At 37.2% G+C, this 20,191-nt stretch overlaps 1 protein-coding gene across 7 annotated transcripts in view; it reads left to right on the top strand.

Moving 5' to 3' along the window:
• HERC4 (HECT and RLD domain containing E3 ubiquitin protein ligase 4) overlaps positions 1-20,191 on the top strand; it is a 131,142-nt gene that overhangs the window by 53,393 nt on the left and 57,558 nt on the right. For all 7 annotated transcript variants that reach the window (XM_070364474.1, XM_070364473.1, XM_070364471.1 and 4 more), the window contains exon 8: positions 12,050-12,210. In XM_070364474.1, coding sequence (XP_070220575.1) covers positions 12,050-12,210 — 161 coding nt within the window. The remainder of the gene's footprint in view (positions 1-12,049; positions 12,211-20,191) is intronic.

Here is a 20,191-nt window from a genome sequence, read left to right on the forward strand (position 1 = left end):
ATTGAGCTTCACCTTTGGTCCCCAGAGGCAAAATACCCTTTGCTTGACTAACTTGGTTTTGACCACTTAGCTTAATTTTTTTTCCAGCTGGTATATATCTCTATAGAATATAATTTACTTTTCCAACAGTTAATTCAGATACACAGAATTACGCTGCAGGTAGCCTTTGGTGACTTCCTTTTCTTTCTTTTTTTAACATCATGTGTATGATTATCCATCTGTGTATAGCCATGGTTCTCCATCATTAGGTCTTACTGCTGTGTTTTACTCAACTGTATGCATCTATAATTATTTACTCATTCTATTACTGATGGACTCTTGGGTATTTCCATTTTTGGCAGTTGCAAATAATTTTGCTTTGAACATTTATTATTTGATATACATAAACTTTAATATTTCTAAAGTGTATAGTTAGAATGGAATTTCTGGGTCGTTTGTTGTTGTTTAGTCACTAAGTCATGTCTGACTGTTTGTGACCCCATGGACTGTAGCTTGCCGGGCTCCTCAGTCCGTGGAATTTCCCAGGCAGGAATACTGGAGTGAGTTGCCATTTCCTTCTCCAGGGGATGTTTCTGACCCAGGGATTCAACCTGTGTCTCCTGCATTAGCAGCCAGATTCTTTACTGCTGAACCACTAGGGCTTCCCAGGGTCATAGAGTATACTTGAATTTTATAGGTTAATGTTATCCTTTTTACCAGAATGGTTACACCAGTTTACCTTCCCATCACTATCAATTTGGTATTGTTATATTTTAAAATTTTTGCTAATCTTATGGATATATAGTGGCCTTAATCATGATTTTAATTTGTATTTCCATGATTTGATAGGGATTGCATTGAGTCTGTAGGTCACTTTCAAAAGTATTGACATCTTAATAATATTAAGTCTTTTAATCCATGAATGTGGGATCTTTCCATTTATTTAATTTCTTTCAGCAATATTTTTTAGTTTTCATTGTATGTCTTTTTGCTGATTTTCCTACATTACTGTCTTTTGTGTTTATTTTTTGCAGTGAAATGTTTTACTTTCCTTATTTCCTTTTCTGTATATTCTTTAGCTATTTTTTTGTGGTTACCATAGGAATTACATTTAATATCTTAAAGTTGAGAAGGCTCTGGCACCCCACTCCAGTACTCCTGCCTGGAAAATCCCATGGATGCAGGAGCCTGGTAGGCTGCAGTCCATGGGGTCGCTACGAGTCGGATACGACTGAGTGACTTCACTTTCACTTTTCACTTTCATGCATTGGAGAAGGAAATGGCAACCCATTCCAGTGTTCTTGCCTGGAGAATCCCAGGGACGGGGGAGCCTGGTGGGCTGCCGTCTATGGGGTCGCACAGAGTTGGACACGACTGAAGTGACTTAGCAGCACTAACAGTAGCAGCATCCTAAAGTTACACACTAACTCAAATTTATACAAAGTCAGTTTCGATAACATACAAAAACTCTGTTCCTGTACGGCTCTGTCCCTACTTGGTTTCAGTTATTGGTGTCACAAGATAACTTTTATATACATTGTGTGTCAAAAAAAATTAATAATTTTATGCATTAGTCTCTAAAACTCTGTAGAAAACAAAATTTTGGAGGAAAAAGCCCAAAGTTAGAATAGTACTAGTTTTTACAATCACCCGTATATTTACTTGTGGAAGTTCCTCAGTTGTGTCTGACTGACTGTGACCATATGGACTATATAATCCATGGAATTCTCTGTGCCAGAATACTGGAGTGGGTAGCCTTTCCCTTCTCCAGGGGATCTTCCCAACCCAGGGATTGAACCCAGGTCTCCTGCATTGCAGGTGGATTCTTCACCAGCTGAGCCACAAGGGAAGCCCAAGAATACTGGAGTGGGTAGCCTATCCCTTCTCCAGGGGATCTTCCCAACCCAGGAATCAACCAGGATCTCCTGCGTGGCAGGTGGATTCTTTACCAGCTGAGCTCTCAGGGAAGCCCCATATTTACCTTTACTGAGATCTTTATTTTTTTAATACAACTTTGAGTAACTAGTGTCCTTTCATTTCAACTGTAGGATTTCTTTTAGTATTTCTTAAAGGACAAGTTTGGTGATAACTCCTTCAGCTTTTATCTATAAATGTCTTAATTTCTCTCTCATTTTTGAAGGAGAATTTTGGTGGTGGTTTAGTTGCTAAGTTGTGTCCGACTCTTGCAACTCCATGGACTGTAGCCTGCCAGGCTCCTCTGTCCATGGGATTTCCAGGCAAGAATACTATAGTGGTTTGCCATTTCTTTCTCCAGGGAACCTTCCCAACCCAGGAATCGAACCTGGGTCTCCTCCATTGCAGGCAGATTCTTTACTGACTGAGCTATGAGGGAGTATCAAATTCATGGTTGATAGGTTTTTCTTTCTGTAATTTGAACATATAAGCCTACTGCTTTCGGATCTGCAAAGTCTCTGCTGAGAAATCTGCTGATAATCCTATTGAGGATTCCTTGTATGTAAACAAGTCACTTCTCTCTTGATTACTTCAAGTTTTTCTCTTTGTCTTTCAACGATTTGATTATAATGTGTCTCAGTATGGGTCTCTTTCAGTTTATCCTACTTGGAGTTTCTTGGATATTTGTGTTTTTCATCAGATTTGGGAACTTTTTGGTTATTACTTCTTCAGATGATCTCTATCTCTCTTTATCTTCTGGAACTCCTACACTGCCTTTTTGGTGCACTCCATGATGTTCCATAGATGTTCCTTAGGTTCTATTTCCTTTTCTCCATTTTTTTTCCCCTTGAGACTTAGTAATTCAGTTGTTTTATCTTTACAAGTTCCCTTATTCATTTTTCTTTCTGCTCAAATCTGCCTTTGATTCCTCTATTGAACTTTCATTTTTGGTTATTGTATTTTTCATCTCCATAATTTACTTTTGATTTGTTTTCAGGCTTTCTGTTTTTTTATTGGTATTTTCATTTTCTTCATATACTGTTTTCTTGACTATTTTCGTGTTTTTCTTTAGTTATTTGAGTATCTTTAGGAAATTGTTTTAGTCTATTAAGGTTCATCATCTGGTTGTTTCATTTTTCTAAAGTAGACTTTTTTACAGCATTTTTAGGTTCACAAGAAAATTAATTCATAATTAAACAGTCTATAATAGGAAAAAAGAAAGGAGCTTTATTTAAGCCAAACTGAGGACAGTTAGCCTGGAAGACAGCTTCTCAGATAACTGAGGAACTGCTCCAGAAAAGCATACTTTTCAGCACAGTTTTATATCGTGTTGGAACAAAGACCCATCAAACAAGTCATGAATAGATTGCTTCAAAGTTTCTAAAAGAGATATGAGCATATACACAGCAAGTCCCTGTGGCCTTGAACCTGGGAAGAGAGTCTTTTATCATCGAAGGAGTGCCAGGATTGGCATCCCAGGAAGGGAGCAGGGATTTAATCTTTATTCTTACCATGAACATTGTTTATTTCTGGTCATTGTGTCCTTTTCTTTAATAATTAGAGCAGGTGTAGGATGTATGTTTGATGGGCCACAAACCAGCTGTTTTAATTAGTGTTAAATTTGTGTTATCTTAGGTGTGAGCCAGAATGACTTCCCATACCTCAATATGTGAAAATTTCTTTTCATCACTACATTGACAGATTATTGCAAGTATACGTATTGTACATTAGGGTTTATTCTGTCTATTTGGACAAATGTATATTGATGTGCATCCACCCTTGTAGTATTATATAGAGTATTTTCACTTCCCTAAAAATACTTTGTGCTCCTCTTATTCATCCCCCCAACACCCTAACTCTTAGCAGTCACTGACTTTTACTCTTATAGTTTTGCCTTTTCCAGAATTTCATAGTTGGAATCACATACCTTGTAGCTTTCTCAGATTGTCTTCTTTTACTTAGTAATATGCATTTATGGTTCCTCTGTGTTTTTTCATAACTTGGTTGCTGATTTTTTTTTAATACTAAATAATATTCCACTGTCTAGATATAAGTTTGTTTATCCACTTACCTACTGAAGGAAATTTTGGTTGCTTCTAAGGTTTGGCAGTTACAAATAAAGCTGTTATGAGCATCTGTGTTTAAGTTTTTTTAGACACAGGTTTTTAACTACTTTGGATAAATAATGAAGAGCTCTTTTGCTGGATCATATTGTAATAGTTTAGCTTTGTAAGAAACTATCAAACTGCCTTCCAAAGTAGCTGTATCATTTTGCATTCCCATGTTGGTTCATTTTTTTCTTTGATTGGGCCATGCTTTTGTAATTTTTAATATTCTCTGAGATTTTTTTTTTCTTTTTGAAAACTGGACCTATGAACCTAAAATGTGGTAACTCTGGAAAAAAGATTCTGCTTCTTCTCTAGGGTTTGCTGATTTTTGTTTTGTTTTGATTGTTACAGATTGTCTCTGTGCCAAGGATCAGACTGAACTGTAAGCCTAAGGTCTTCTCAGCTCTTTTCTGAGACTGTACCTTTTCCTGGGCATGCAGAATGACTTTCTAAATTCCCCTCTATATTCAGTTACATTTGAATGTCCTAGATCTTAAACAACTGACTTTTAAAAGGGGCAAAAGAAATAAAGGGAAGAAAATAGAAGATAAAATTAAAAAACAACAACACACACACCAGCCCTTTCAGTCCTGGAAGTCTCTTCAGCTGGAGGAGAATAGGCTTGTGACAGTGGTCAGAAGGGTTACAGAAGAGACTTACCCTCCTTTTGTGTCTGTTCCTCTGTAATCAAAAGCCGCAATCAATGATCAAAGGACTGATCTCATATATAAGGACAGAATCCGTATAGCCTGCTCTGGCTCCCACAAGCTGTGTGCAAGATACACCTGGATCATTGGATAACTGCCTGTCACAGGGTTGAGGGTGAAGGGGTAGGTAGCTAAAACTGTGCAGAGTGCTGAAATTAAAATTAATTGCAGTTTATCACCCAAGCCTTCATTTGGAAATTGCAAAAGGCAGGAGGAGTAAAGGAAAGATATATCCATCTGAATGCAGAGTTCCAAAGAGTAGCAAGGAGAGATAAGAAAGCCTTCCTAAGTGAATGCAAAGAAACAGGAAAACAGCATGGGAAAAACTAGAGATCTTGTCAAGAAAATTAGAGATACCAAGGGAGCATTTCATGCAGAGATGCGTACAATTAAGGACAGAAATGGTATGGACCTAACCGAAGCAGAATATTAAGAAGAGGTGGCAAGAGTACACAGAAGAACTATACATAAAAGATGTTAATGACCCAGATAACCACAATGGTGTTATCACTCACCTCAAGCCAGATATCCTGGAGTGCAAAGTCAAGCGGGCCTTAGGAAGCATCACTATGAACAAAGCTAGTGGGGGTGATGAAATTCCAGCTGAGCAGTTTCAAATCCTAAAAGATGCTGAGTGCTGCACTTAGTATGCCACCAAATCTGGAAAACTCAGCAGTGGCCACAGGACTGGAAAAAGTCATTCCAGTCCCAAAGAAAGACAATGCCAAAGAATGTTTAAACTACTGCACAGTTGCACTCATCTCACACACTAGCAAAGTAATGCTTAAAATTCTCCAAGTTAGGTTTCAACAGTACATGAACCAAGAACTTCCAGATGTTCAGGCTGAATTTAGGAAAGGTAGAGGAACCAGAGATCAAATTGCCAACATCTACTGGATCATAGAAACAGCAAGAACATTCCAGAAAAACATCTACTTCTGCTTTATTGACTATGCCAAAGCCTTTGACTGTGTGGATCACAACAAACTGTGGAAAATTCTTCAAAAGACAGGAATACCAGACCACCTGACCTGCCTCCTGAGAAACCTGTATGCAGGTCAGGAAGCAACAGTTAGAACTGGACATGGAATAATAGACTGGTTCAAAATTGGGAAAGGAGTATGACAAGGCTATATATTGTCACACTGCTTATTTAACTTATATGCAGAGTACATCATGTGAAATGCCACCTGGAGGAAGCACCAGCTGGAATCAAGATTGCCGGGAGAAATATCAATAACCTCAGATACGCAGATGATACCACCTTTATGACAGAAAGTGAAGGAGAACTAGAGAGCCTCTTGATGAAAGTTGAAAGAGGAGTGAAAAAGCTGGCTTAAAACTCAACATTCAGAAAACTAAGATCATGGCATCTGGTCCCATCACTTCATGGCAAATAGATAGGGAAACAATGGAAACAGTGACAGACTTTATTGTTTTGGGCTCCAAAATTACCGTGGATGGTGACTGCAGCCATGAAATTAAAAGACATTTGCTCCTTGGAAGAAAAGCTATAACAAAGCTAGACAGCATATTAAAAAGCAGAGACATTACTTTACCGACAAACAGTTGTCTAATCAAAGCTATGGTTTTTCCAGTAGTCATGTATGGATGAGAGAGTTGGACCATAAAAAAAGCAGTGAAGAATTGATGCTTTTGAACTGTGGTGTTGGAGAAGACTCTTGAGAGTCTCTTGGACAGTGAGAAGATCAAACCAGTCAATCGTAAAGGATATCAGTCCTGAATATTCATTGGACAGATGAATATTCATTGGACTAATGCTAAAGCTGAAGCTCTAGTACTTGGCCATCTGATGTGAAAAACTGTCTCAGTGGAAAATACCCTGATGCTGGGAAAGATTGAAGGTGGGAGGAGAAGGGGACGACAGAGGATGAGATGGTTGGATGGCATCACCGACTTGATGGACATGAGTTTGAGCAAGCTCCTGGAGTTGGTGATTGATGGCAAGTCTGGCGTGCTGCAGTCCCTGGGGTTGCCAAGAGTCTGACACTATTGAGCGACTGAACTTAACTGAATTCCCTATACCCATTTTGCGAATTTGGAAACTTTTTAAATTGTTACTCTAGAAATAACATTAATCTTTATATTAATACTTTCCCAGGAGTTGTAAGACCTCCATTTACCTTTCCTAATTTTCATTCCAAATATATTATTAAACCTCAGAAAAATATTGCTTCATATAGTCAGTGCACATTTAGAAATGGCTGTACATGCATTTACTACTTTCTTTTCTATTCAGTTTTTATAATAATTAGTATCATTTTCCATTTATCAACCACCCTCTGGTATTTCCTTTATGTAGATTTGCAGGTGGCAGATTCTTTGCATATTTAAAAATGTCTGTGTTGCGCCTTCATTCATGAATGATTTTGCTGGTTATAGAATTCTAGCTTGGCGTTTGCTTTCAGCACTTTTAAGATAACATTCCACTGTCTTTTGTCTTCAGATTTGAGAATTCAGCTGTTGGTATGTTGCTCCTTTGAAGACAATTTGTCTCTTTTCTCTTTGTCTCTTCAGTTTTGCTTTCATTTGTTAAGGAATGAATTTCCTCATTTTCTTACTGGGGTTCTTGAATCTATGGAGTAATATCTTTGATCAGTTATGGGAAATTCTAATCTCTTTATCTCTTTAGATACAGCTTTTCCTTTCCTCATAGGAATCTGGATGTCTATTTGTAAAAAGAAATTTATTTATTTATTTATGGCTGTACTGAGTCTTCGTTGCTGCATGGGCTTTTCTCTAGTTGTGGCAAATGGGGCCTACCCCCTAGTTGCGGTGTGTGGGCTTCTCATTGTGGTGGCTTCTCTCATTGCAGAGCATGGGCTCTAGGGCTTGAGGGTTTCAGTATTTGCAGCTTGTGGGCTCAGTAGTTGTGGCTTCTGGGCTCTAGAGCATAGGCTTAATAGTTGGGTGCATGGGTTTAGTTACTGTACCACATGTGGGATCTTCCCAGATTGGGGACTGAACCCATGTCTCCTGTATTGGCAGGCAGATTCTTTACCACTGAGCCACCAGGGAAGCCCCTGATTGGATGTGTATTAAATCGTCTCACTCCACCTTGTAGTTTCTCTCTTAACTTTCCACATTTTTGCCTCTATTTGCTGCCTTCTTGATTATTTTTATGATTTATGCTTCAGTTCACTAATTCTCATACTGTTATCTATTTTTTGTTAAACCTTTAAGGTCTCAATTGTGATTATTGTGATTTTTCAGTCCTAATGTTTCATACTCTTTTTAAAAATCTTAAGGTTTTTTTTTTTAAATTTAATATTTCTAGCTATTGGTCAGTTTTCAGCCTTGGCCTTTATTTCTTTGGACATTAAGCAACTATTAAACAGAATTATTCTAGGTTCTTGTGTTTGAAAATTCCAACGTCTGACATCTTTAGCAGTCCGTTTCTATTGTTCTTTCTGCTGGGATAAGTTCAGTGTACCCCGTTTCTTTGCTCAGTTTTGTTTGTTTGACCGTGTATTTGAAAAATGATTTATGGGAATAATTTGTCAAGGCCTTCATCAGGATCTCTTGTAAAAGATGAATAAAAGCTCAACATGTAAGTGGGCAGAAATGCTTACTATCATAATGTTTATTAGACTGTTGAAGTTATACATGAATATATATTCAGTAACGTGTAGAGAGTTCAACTTTTCTAGTTCAGCTTCATGCATAATTCATTAAAAGATTATAAATATTTTTAGGTAATTTTTTTCTGATGAAATATTTAATCAGTCTCCTGTGAGATATCACAGATTATTTACTGTTAATCCAGTTTTGTAATTCTTCATAGTTAAGATGAGCATGATTTGAACAGTTATTCTTAGCTCTGTAAACTTAGTTCTTTCTGATAATTTTATTTATTTAACTATTGGATTGGGGGAGGAATTTCACTTATATATTGATAGAGATGTAAGAACTTATCTACAGAGGGAATGTCAGTTGATATCTTCACCAGTTTGATTTGCAGGTAGTTGGTATTACAAGAACTATGTATTATTTCCTTAACAAATAATTGTCAGGAACTTCTTGAAGGAAGTAACCAAGGGATACCAGAAATATGAACTCATCAAGGGAGATAATCTAAAAGGAAAGGGTTCAAATTCCAGTAGTATAGTATCATACTGTTTTTAAACTATTACATCAAATATAGGACTTGAGATAGTTATGTTTGTTCAGTGGCTCTAACTCTGTGCTGTAATCCTTTGGAGAGTTTTTAGTAATATGTATTGTTGCCTAGGCTCACTCCTAGGCGATTCCAAAATGTGGCCAGGATTAAGAACCACACCTTTAATAGATCAGTATGTGGAGGAATTTAATGAACTAGTATTGAGCAGTAATTTTCAAATTATTGATATGTTCCTTTAAAATATCACAGTACTACTTCCTGAAGGAGGCAGACTGGACAACGTTAAGCCCTTCTTCAGCCACAGCAGTTTGTTTTATATGCTTGTTGTTCTGTCACTCAGTTGTGTCCAACTCTTTGCAACCCCATGGACTGCGGCATGCCAGGCAGGCTTCCCTGTCCTTCACTCTCTCCCAGAGTTTGCTCAAACTCATGTCCATTGAGTAGATGAGGCCATCCAGCCTTCTCATCCTCTGTTGCCCCCTTCTCCCTCTGCCATCAATCTTTCCCAGCATCAGGGTCTTTTCCAGTGAGTTGTCTCTTTGCTTCAGTTCAGTTCAGTTCAGTTCAGTCGCTCAGTCATGTCTGACTCTTTGTGACCCCATGGACTGCAGCATGCCAGGCTTCCCTGTCCATCACCAACTCCCAGAGCTTGCTCAAACTCTTGTCCATCTAGTCGGTAATGCCATCCAATCATCTCATCCTCTTTCGTCCCCTTCTCCTCCTGCCTTCAGCCTTCAGTCTTTCCTAGTATCAGGGTCTTTTCAAATGAGTCAGTTCTTTGTATCACGTGGCTGAAGTATTGGAGTTTCAGCTTTAGCATCAGTCCTTCCAATGAATATTCAGGGTTGATTTCCTTTAGGGTTGATGGGTTTGATCTCCTTGCTGTCCAAGGGACTCCAAAGAGTCTTCTCCAGCACCACAGTTCAAAAGCATCAATTCTTCCACGTTCAGCCTTCTTTATGGTCCAAGTTTCACATGCATACATGACTACAGGAAAAACCATAGCTTTGACTGTGCAGACCTTTGTCAGCAAAGTGATGTCTTTTCTTTTTAAGAAGCTGTCTGTGTTTGTCATAGCCTTTCTGTGAGTTCATTTATGGTTTATTTTGTTAAATGTGTATCCTTGATTTAAAAAATTTTTATTAACTTTAGCTCATCTGGCTCTGAGATGAGTTGGTTGTTAGATTCTCCTTAGTTTTTCAGTTATATGACAGGCTAGATAACTTGAAAACTCTGGAATCAAAAGGTCCTTTTAAGTAAATAGCATAGATTAGTTTGCAAGGAATTAAAGAGAATTCCACTGGGCAAAACCAAGGAAATCTGAAAATAATACCTGTTAGTTTGAACTGACTCTGGAGCTACTCTGAAAAAATTTGCCAATCTGGGTAATGTATTAATTAGCTTATTTTGCTTGACAAACCACCCCCAAATTACTGACATAATTACCTATTTAGCTAGTAATTCTGTGGCTTAGTGATTTGCGCTGGGCTTCGTTGGGCAGTTCTCATCTTAGGTGAACTCAGTTGATCAGTTGATGGTCTGGATAGGGGCTGGGTAGTCTGTGGGGTCTTTAGCTGGGTCGGCTTATCTCTGCTCCAGATTGTATATTATCCTTCAAGCTAACCTTAAGTATGCTCATAGTAGTATAGCAGGGTTCCAAAAGAGAGAGGAAAGAATGCAAAGCCACCTGTTAGGCTTAGGGTCACCTCATGCACTGTCATTTCTGCTTCATTCTGTTCAAAGCACGCCATAGGCCAGAGACCAGTTTTAAGACATGGAGAAATAGATTCCTCATCTTGATGGGAACCCCTACAAAAGTCATGTTGCAAGGGTAATGGGTATAGGGAATGGAATAACTTCAGCAGTTTTTATAAGCAATATACCACAGATGGCAAGGGAATTTGGAATAGGAAGTAGGACCGAAGAAGTGGTATAGGTGGTAGTGAGGCCTGCGAAACCATCTCCTCCCAGTAAAGCCACCTCATGGGATGAGTCCACAGTGAAATATTCTCTTGCTAGTTTAAGGAAACTTTTCTGGCCTTGGCTTAGTCTCTTGTTTGAATCTTCCCTCAGAATTTATAACCACAAGACTGTCCTAAAGTAGGCTTGGGATTTATCAGAATAGTCCTGAATTGATGTATACGTATTATGTTTTACAATGTATTAAGGGTTTTAAATGAAGTAACTGTCTGCATGATTTGAAAAGAAGAACTAGAAATGGGATAAAACATAGTCATTAAATTTTTAAATTCAGTGGATAATGGAAACAGCAGGTTGGACATACTGCTAAAGAGTAAAGTAATAATATGGAAAACAAATCTAGGGAAATTAGTCACAAGGGATATGGATATTTAGGAGAAGTTAGAAGACTGTTAGAGTGTTGGGAAGATAAAACATTTGTCTAATATTATCAAGAAGAACATTGAATACATGGGAGAGAGACAGTATTTACAGAAATAACATAAGAATTTGCCAGACTTGATTGAATCCATGAAACTTTGAGGAACACAACACCTGAGCTGGATGATCACCTTAGCCCATTCCTAAATATATGGTGATGAAGCATCAGAGGGAGTTGGACAGATTCAGGATTAGTGGGTTTTCGCTAGCTTCAGTTTTGTAATTTCTTAGGTTTGTAATTTGTTTGCTTCCACTCTGGTACCTCTAGAGAAATCTGAGTGTGTATACATAAGAATCAGTTTCTTTTGAAGAAAGGAAACATTGTCTTACCATACGTTTTTATATGTACCAGTCTTCTGCCCAGTTCTTACCCTAAAGCTTTTGAGTGATACCCACATGGTGTAGGCCTTTAGAGACTACAGCTTTAAGCCAGAACCTGAGTGAGAAGGTGGTTGGCTGATTTCCTTGGACAGCAGTTAGATGCTGCCTCTAGAGCTGAATCATATAGTGTAAGAGATATCAGTACAGAGCTGGGCCTTTTTAAATTTGGACATTTGTGGGAATTTTCTGGACCATGCTTAAGCAGTCTACCTGTGTGGTACAGAATTCATTCAGTATAGAATAAGGCTATTAATAAAAATTTGTACAGAAAACTTGAAAACTCTAATGGTCTTATTAACTTATTTTTGAAGAGAAAAATTATACCAGTAATATTCACCATGCTTTTCTAAATGTAAATTATTTTTATATTTACATGAAAGGTAACATTAAGTCTGAGGTTTTCTGTCATTTTACTCTAGGCAGCACACTTCTGCTTTTGTTCCTTCATCAGGACGAATTTATTCTTTTGGACTTGGTGGTAATGGACAGCTAGGAACTGGTTCAACAAGCAACAGGAAAAGTCCTTTCACTGTGAAAGGAAATTGGTTTCCTTATAATGGGCAGTGTCCACCAGATTTTGGTAAGTTCTTTTATATTAAAGCTTTGCAGCACATGCTAAAACTGTTGTTAAAATGTTGCTCTTAAGAGGTGAACTTTTCTACATTTGAAATGAAAGAATTCCAAGATGCATTGTTAGGAAAAATAGCAAGGTACAGAATACTATATACTGTGGTTTAGTTTATTTATATTTGCTTGTATATGCATAAGGAAACACAAGATAAATAAAATAATGAAAGTGGTTTCAGAGGGTGGAAACCGAATGGTGATTAGAAACCAGTGGGAGGGAAATATTTTTAGTTTTTTATTTTGATTATGGTAAAATACACTTCACAAAGTTTATGAACTTAACCATTTTTAAAGCACTCAGTTCAGTATTGTTAAGTACATTTACATCGTTGTGCAGCTACCTCCAGAGCTCATTGCATCTTGCAAAACTAAAACTCCTTGTTCATTAAACAACAGTTCTCCATTCACTCTTCCCACTAGCTGGCAGTCATTCTGCATTCTGTCTTTCAGAATTTGACTTGACTCATTACCTCATAATGCTTCCCAGGTAGCTCACATGTTAAAGAATCTGCCTACAATGCAGGAGACCTGGTTTGATTCCTGGGTTGGGAGGATCCCCTGGAGAAGGGAGTGGCAACCCACTCCAGTATTCTTGCCTGGAGAATCCCATGGACAGAGGAGCCTGGCAGCCTATAGTCCATGGGGTCACAAAGACTTGGACAATACTGAGCAACTAACACTTTAAATTTCACCTCATAAGTGGAATCATGCAGTATTTGCCTTTTTGTGATTGGCCTATTTTATCAACTTACCATTAATGTCCTTAAAGTTCCTCCGTGTCACAGCATGAATGTTAATAGTAAGGTTATTAACAGCATGTGTGTATAGACTACATTTTGTTTATCTACTAATTGCTGATGGACATTGGGATTGTTTCTACCTTTCGACAGCTGTGAATAGCGCTATAAACATGGGCATATAAATCTCTCTTTAAGATGCTTCTTTCAGTTCTTTTGGGTATATGCGAGAAACAATTACTTTAACAGTCTTGGGTATATATGAGACTTTAACATATATAACCTTGTCTATTTCTCTGAAATTTGAACATATGTATATATTACTTATTCAAAATATTAAACTTTAAAATTTGCTTTTATATCCCACTGTGTTAGACAAATGTATAATTTATATTGTTACTCTTTCAATAGATCTGAATATCTTTTCATTGATATTAATTTACTACTAAAAAATTTGAAGTACTCAAATGCTGTTTTCTCATTCACTTCTTTGACAAGCTGCAACCAAAATGTACTTTTTAAAATACTTTCTTTACCATCCTGAACTGTACCTCAGAATTGTTTTTTATTTATCTTATCTATACTTGATTTTCTTTGGGATTTTTCTCTGAGCTGTGGGACTTGAGACTATTTAGTGATGAACCTGCCATGAAGATTGACATTTGAAAGATCCAAAACTTTTTAATATGAATTACCTTTGAAGATTTTTTTTTGTAGCTGAAAGGTTATCTCAGTTATATTCTTATTTAACAAAGGTCAGAATATGATACTGTTTTTTTCTTCTTTTTGTTTGATTTTGTGTTAGAATATGGCTTTACTTTCTTCCAGTCATTCTTTGGTTTGTAACCTGCATTTATTTTAATAGTATCGTTCTTTTTCTTATGTCCTTAGGAACATGTTGGTGTTTCATCATATCAGTTTCTTCCAAAAGGCACTGTTAATAACCTAAAAAAGAGATTTTGTCATTTAAAGCAGCATGGGTATTGTAAGGAATCATGTATTTCTGTTCATAAAGTTCAGTCACCTAGAGGTGCATTTTGTTGCCTTTAAAACTGCATACTTTGAGATTATTTGTATTAAAGTGGGAAAGGAAATAGAATTCTAAAGGTAGTCATTATTGCTGCTGTTTAGTCTCATTACTCACAGTAGCCAAAAGGTATAAACAATTCATTTGTCCATCAACAGATGAATAGATAGATAAATATGGAATATGCATGTAATTGAGTATTACTCATATAGAGGAATAAGATTTTGGTACATGCCACAGCATGGAAGAACCTTTAAAACATTATTATGCTAAGTGAAAGAATCCTGACACAAAAGGACAAATATTGTATGATCCCTCTTATATGAGGTACCTAGAACACATTTATAGAGAATGAGAGAACCGTGGTTACCAGGTGCTTGAGAGAGGGGAGAATGAGGACTTCTTTAATGGGTACAAAGTTTTTGTTTGGGATGATAAAGTATTCTGGAGATGAATAATGATAATGGTTGCATAACACTGTGAATTTACTTAATGCCAGAAATTAACACTTTAAAGTGCTTAAAACAGTAAAATTTTCTACTGTGTGTATTTTACCACAATTTTATGGCTGATAATTACTTTGTACTGTACTAAAACTGTGTAGGATAGAAACTAATTAAATGTGAATTTTATTTACTCAGCCCCTCTAGAAGATAACTCTGTTGTCCCTACCATAAATCACATTTTTAGCATAAACTATCTGATATGGTCTCAAGGCCACAGGTAAACAAATACACTCTTAATAGGATATGCCCAAGACTTTGAGACTCTCTCCTTGGAACTGGGCAAAGGGTAAACCTTTCTTTAGAATGTGTATGCTAGGGCGGCTGTGCTTGAGCAGTATGAATTTATTGATTTCACAGTGCTCACGGCTTGAAGTTCAAGATCAGGGTGTTGGCAGTGTTGCTTCCTTCTGAGGGCTGTAAGAGTTCCATGTGTCTCTTAGCTTTTGGTGGTTTGCTGGCAGTCTTTGATATTCCTTGGCTAGTAGTCTCTGCCTTCATTCTCTCTGTGTGCTTATGTGTGTCCAAATTTTGCCCTTTTATAAGGACACCAGTCATTTTGTATTAGTGGACCACCCTACTCAAATATGACTTCAGTTTAAGTAATTACATTTGCAGTGACCCTATTTCTGAATAAGGTCACTTTCTGAAGCCTCTGGGAGTTAGGACTTCAAACATAAGAATTTGTGGAGAACACAGTTCTTTCCATGACAATGTCCCAGACCTGACAAAGTAATCTTTTACTGGGCCTGAAGCATCATAAGCATTGGCTCCATAAGTAAAGCCAACTTTATTCCTTAAAATGACTTGTATCTGATTCAATAGCCATCATTCTCAAATATGACATTTCAGGTAAGCCTTTGGTTATATAATTGATTGTTCAACCAGTTATGAAAGAAGTACAAACTAGTGAAAAGGGGAACATACTCTTACTGAACCCACGCAGACAGCAACATTACTATCAAAAGAAGGAAACCTAGTATGTTTGAATTCTCATTGAATTTTGGGGATCAGCAAGAATCAGATACAATTTTTTAGTTGACGTACTATATTTTATTTCAGGTATATATTACAGATGATCGCCACAGTAACTGTAGTTAAACATCTATCACCATAGTTACATTTTTTTTTCTTGTTATGAAACTAAGATTTACTCTCTACCGAGTTTAAAATATGACTGGAAATTTGTACCTTTTGAGCCCCAGTCAGAGGTGGCTGGGGATAGGGGCAGACACAATGGATAAAGGGGCTCAAAAGATGCAAATTTCCAGTCATATTTGAAACTTGCTAAGAGAATAAATTTTAACAGTTTCATAATAGTTTTGTAACTGGTGATAAATGTTAACTAGACTTACTGTGGTGATCGTTTGCAGTATATACAACCACTAATCTGTTCTCTGTACCTATGAGCTTGTTTTCAGTTGGTGGTGGTTTGTTTTTTAGATGCCATGTGTAAGCAGTGTTTATTTTTTATTTTTCTGACTTATTTCGCTTAGCATAATACCCTTTGGAATCATTTGTGTTGTCACAAATGGCAATATTTCCCTTTTTATGGCTAATATTCCATTGCATGTATATGGCTGTGTATATATTATTTGTGTGTGTATGAGATGTATACACATCTCATATTTTCTTTATCCATTCATCCATCACTGGAAACGTAGGTTGTTTCCATATTTTGGCTATTGTAAAATGAACATGGTGATACATACATCTTTTCAAATTGGTGTTTTTGTTTTACCCAGAAGTAGAATTTCTGGATCATATGGTAGTTCTATTTTTAATTTCTTGAAGAACCTCCATACTGTTTCCATAGTGGCTGTACCAATTAACTTTCCCACTAGCAGTACATGAGGCTTTCCTTTTCTCCACATCTTCACTAACATTTGTTGTTTCTTGTCTTTTGGATAATAGCCAATCTAACAGGTTGATATTTTGGTGTGATTTGCGTTTCCCTGATGATTAATGATGCTGAGTATCTTTTCATTTGCCTGTTGACCTTCTGTATGCCTTCTTTGGAAGAATGTCAGTTCAGGTCTTCTGCCTATTTTTTTTTTTTAACCAGGCTGTTTGTTTTCTTAATGTTGAATAATATGAACTGTTTATGTATTTTGACTATTAACTCCTTATTGGCCATATCATTTGCAAATGTTTCTGCCATCTAATAGGTCTTTTTGTTATGTCAGTGGTTTCCCTTGCTGTGCAAAAGCTTTTAAGTCTAATTAAGTCCCATTTATTTTCACTTTTGTTTCCTTGCCTTAGGAGACAGATCCAAAAAATGTTGCTGTGATTTATGTCTAAGAGTGATCTGCCTGTTCTCTTCTAGTTTTATGGTTTCTGATCTTAATGTTTTGGTCTTTAATCCATGATGATGATTCCCTTTGCTCTGTAGAAATTTTTTAGTTTTGTATGCAGTCCTATTGCTTATTTTTGCTTTTGATACGTTTACTTTTTGGTCAAATTCAAACAGTCATCCTCAAGACTGATGTCAAGGAGCTTGCTGCCTGTGTTTTCTTCTAAGAGTTTTCTGGTTTAGGTCATACATTCGAATCTTTAGTGTTTTGAGGTGGTTTTTGTGTGTGGTATAAGATAGTGGTTCAGTTTCATTCTTTTGCATGTGGCTGTCCAATTTCCCCAGCACTATTCGTTGAAAAGACTGTCCTTCTCCATTGTGTGGGGCTTCCCAGGTGGCGCTAGCAGTAAAGAACCCACCTGGCAATGCAGGAGACATAAAGAGATGTGGGTTTGATCCCTGGGTAGGGAAGATCCCCTGGAGGAGGGCCTGGCAACCCACTCCAGTATTCTTGCCTGGAGAATTCCATGGACAGAGGAGCCTGATATGCACACATGGGGTGTCAGAAGAGTCAGGTATGACTGAAGTGACTTAGCATGCCCTATTATGTATTCTTGGCTCCTTTATCTTAAATAAACTGCTCATATGCGCTTTGGTTTATTTCTGGGCTGTCTATTCTGTTCCAGTGATCCATGTCTTATTATTAATGCCAATACCATACCATTTTGATTATTGTAGTGTTGTAATATAGTTCAACCCTGCCCTCACTCTTTGTTGTCTCTCAAACCTTTGTTAATGTCCAGGAAGTCTGTCCTATTTTTAGTGGCTCCCAGTTGAGTATATGCTGAGACCTGTCAGTTTCTCAAAGGGGAAAGTTTCAAGTACCTAGATTCAGGCTGATTGGATGCCAGACTCTTAGGCAGCATCTTTTAAGTAAACAAATATATATCATCCTGTGGGACCGCAAGTGAAAGTCACAGTGGCTGGCAGAACCAGGCAACCTAGAGATGTTTCCTGGGCAGCAGCTGTGTAAATCAGGGCCCCATTAAAGGTACAGGCTTCCTTTGCAGGAGAGTCTAGCAACTTAAAGCAAGATAGAAGGAAAGTGTAGAGATGGCATCCACCAGCTTCTATTCCCAGAGATCACCTCAGTAGGTTGCTAAAGCTCCAGGACAAGCTTGAAGGCCTTTTCACAGAAAACTGGGGTATGTTTCCACTGGCTGTTCATGCTGTGCTAGCCAGCCAAGAACTGTTTCTCCAGTTGTTAAAATCCCATGGGATCCAGGATACAAACCCAGCTGTCCACCAGAACCAGGCAATGAAGGGGAATCATTAAGTGATAGCCACAATGGGATTACCAGATGGGAATACAAGCTCCCCTGTGGAAGATACAGATGCTCTGGAGTGTAGTAGAGGGACAGCATATAGATAAGGCTCTACTTCTGAGATTTCTGAGAAAATTACAGTAGGCCTTTAGATATGGATTTAATTAGAAGCCTTCCTCCTAGCCCAAAGCTGTATTAGGTAAACTAATACACCTTTTTTATAAAAATATTGGACACCTTCGTCTGTTGCTTCTTGCTGTGCCCTGGGGTGGTAGTCAGTTAAGAAGTCTTTCTCCATTGATTATAGTCTTGTGGGACCCTAGAGCCATAAGCCTACTGGACCCCCAGAGTTGGGTGATCTAGAGGTGTTCGCTAGATGGCTGCTGCAAAAATCAGGGCACTAAGTGAGGATATAAGCTCCTTTCTGGGAAATACTGGCAAGCTGAAGTGAGAAGAGAAACTTTTTTAACATTTCATTTCAGCCTACCAAAGCAGAGTTTACAAAATTGATGTGAATTAGATTACTTTAGAAGAAGGAGAAATGACTCTCTGTAAGGGAGATCCAGAAAACAGAAAATTAAAATGAAGTTAAACATTATAGATCTTGGATTGTCAGTTTTGTAAAGTGGCTTATCAGCTTAAAAAGAATATATGAGAAATCCTACTGTAGTCCACTGGTGTATTCTGAAAGTTCTCTAAGCCATGTCTCCTCAGAAACCTGTGCCCAGGTGTCTGCTTGACATATAAATGATTTAAAATACCAGGTACAGTCCTTTTCACAGGACTCTGAGATTATCCTTATTTGTCGATAGTACAGACTCTGGCCTGTAGCTTATAGAAAAGCTTTCAGACAAGCGTGAGAGTAAAACAAAAACTATTCAGTAGATGACAGTGGCTTAGAATAACTGTTGCTTATTTATTACTGGTAATTGTCAAGTGGAAGGAATGATGAGGATCCATAATAAGAATAAATTTAACAGGGAAATTTGTGTCTGTTGTATCTGTGACAGAGCACATTACAGGCATATTTTGGAGATACTGCCGTTTGATTCCAGAACACCTCTATTAAGTGAGTCAGATAAATATTTTGGTTTCTTGGTACATATAAAAGTTATGTTTACATTATCCTGTAGTCTATTAAATGTACTGTAGCATTAGTTCTTTAAAAAATATATGTATCTTAATTCAAAATATTTTATTACTAAAAAATGCTAACCATTGTCTGATAATAAAAATCATTAATTTGTAAATGCCACAATATCTGTAAAGCACAGTAAAGTGAGTTATGCCTGTATTCCAAAAAGGTTTTTAAACAAGAATGTTTCTAATGATGATGATTAAGCCTGTTTACAAAGAAGTCAGTGATTGTTACATCTGATTTATAAAGATGAATAAATATGACTTTTTATAGACGAAGAAAGCCTTGAGTTACAACATGATAAGCCTGAGACCTGATGCCAGAAATAACACCAAGAGGATCAAGTAAAGAGACTCAGTAAATCAGGGGTCGAGTTTAGACATCTATATTTTTGTAGAACCCGGCTTGAAAATCACTGGCCTAGAAGATAGATGTAAATAAAAATGAAAGTTCGGTACTAAGTGAAGGTAGAACTGATGCCACTTACCACTGGAACTTTCATAAATACAGGAAAACTTGACAAAACTATTCATGAGTTTTGAATACTGTTTCCCCAAAGCAGTGACATTACTGAATCTCCATGGACTTCTCATAAGGCAAACACTTTTTGCAATTTATTAATTGATGAAATTTTTATATTATGTTTACCATGTAAATTAGAAAAATTTATAATAATTGCATTTTGAAATATTTTTATTAGTTTAGAGAAGTAAACATTTTATATTTAAATTTACCATATAAATTTAACCTTCTGATTTGACAGCTCTTCCCATGCAACTCTTAACAATAGTAACACATCAAATCAGCGTAATTATTTCTAGCATCTCTTTTTATATGTTGAAATGGCAGATCTCTGTGATTCTCCATAGCCTCTCTGGGAAATCTCAAAGGAATTTTCACTAACACATATA

Source organism: Bos mutus, chromosome 28, assembly GCF_027580195.1.
Source record: "Bos mutus isolate GX-2022 chromosome 28, NWIPB_WYAK_1.1, whole genome shotgun sequence".
Taxonomy (NCBI): Eukaryota; Metazoa; Chordata; class Mammalia; order Artiodactyla; family Bovidae; genus Bos; species Bos mutus.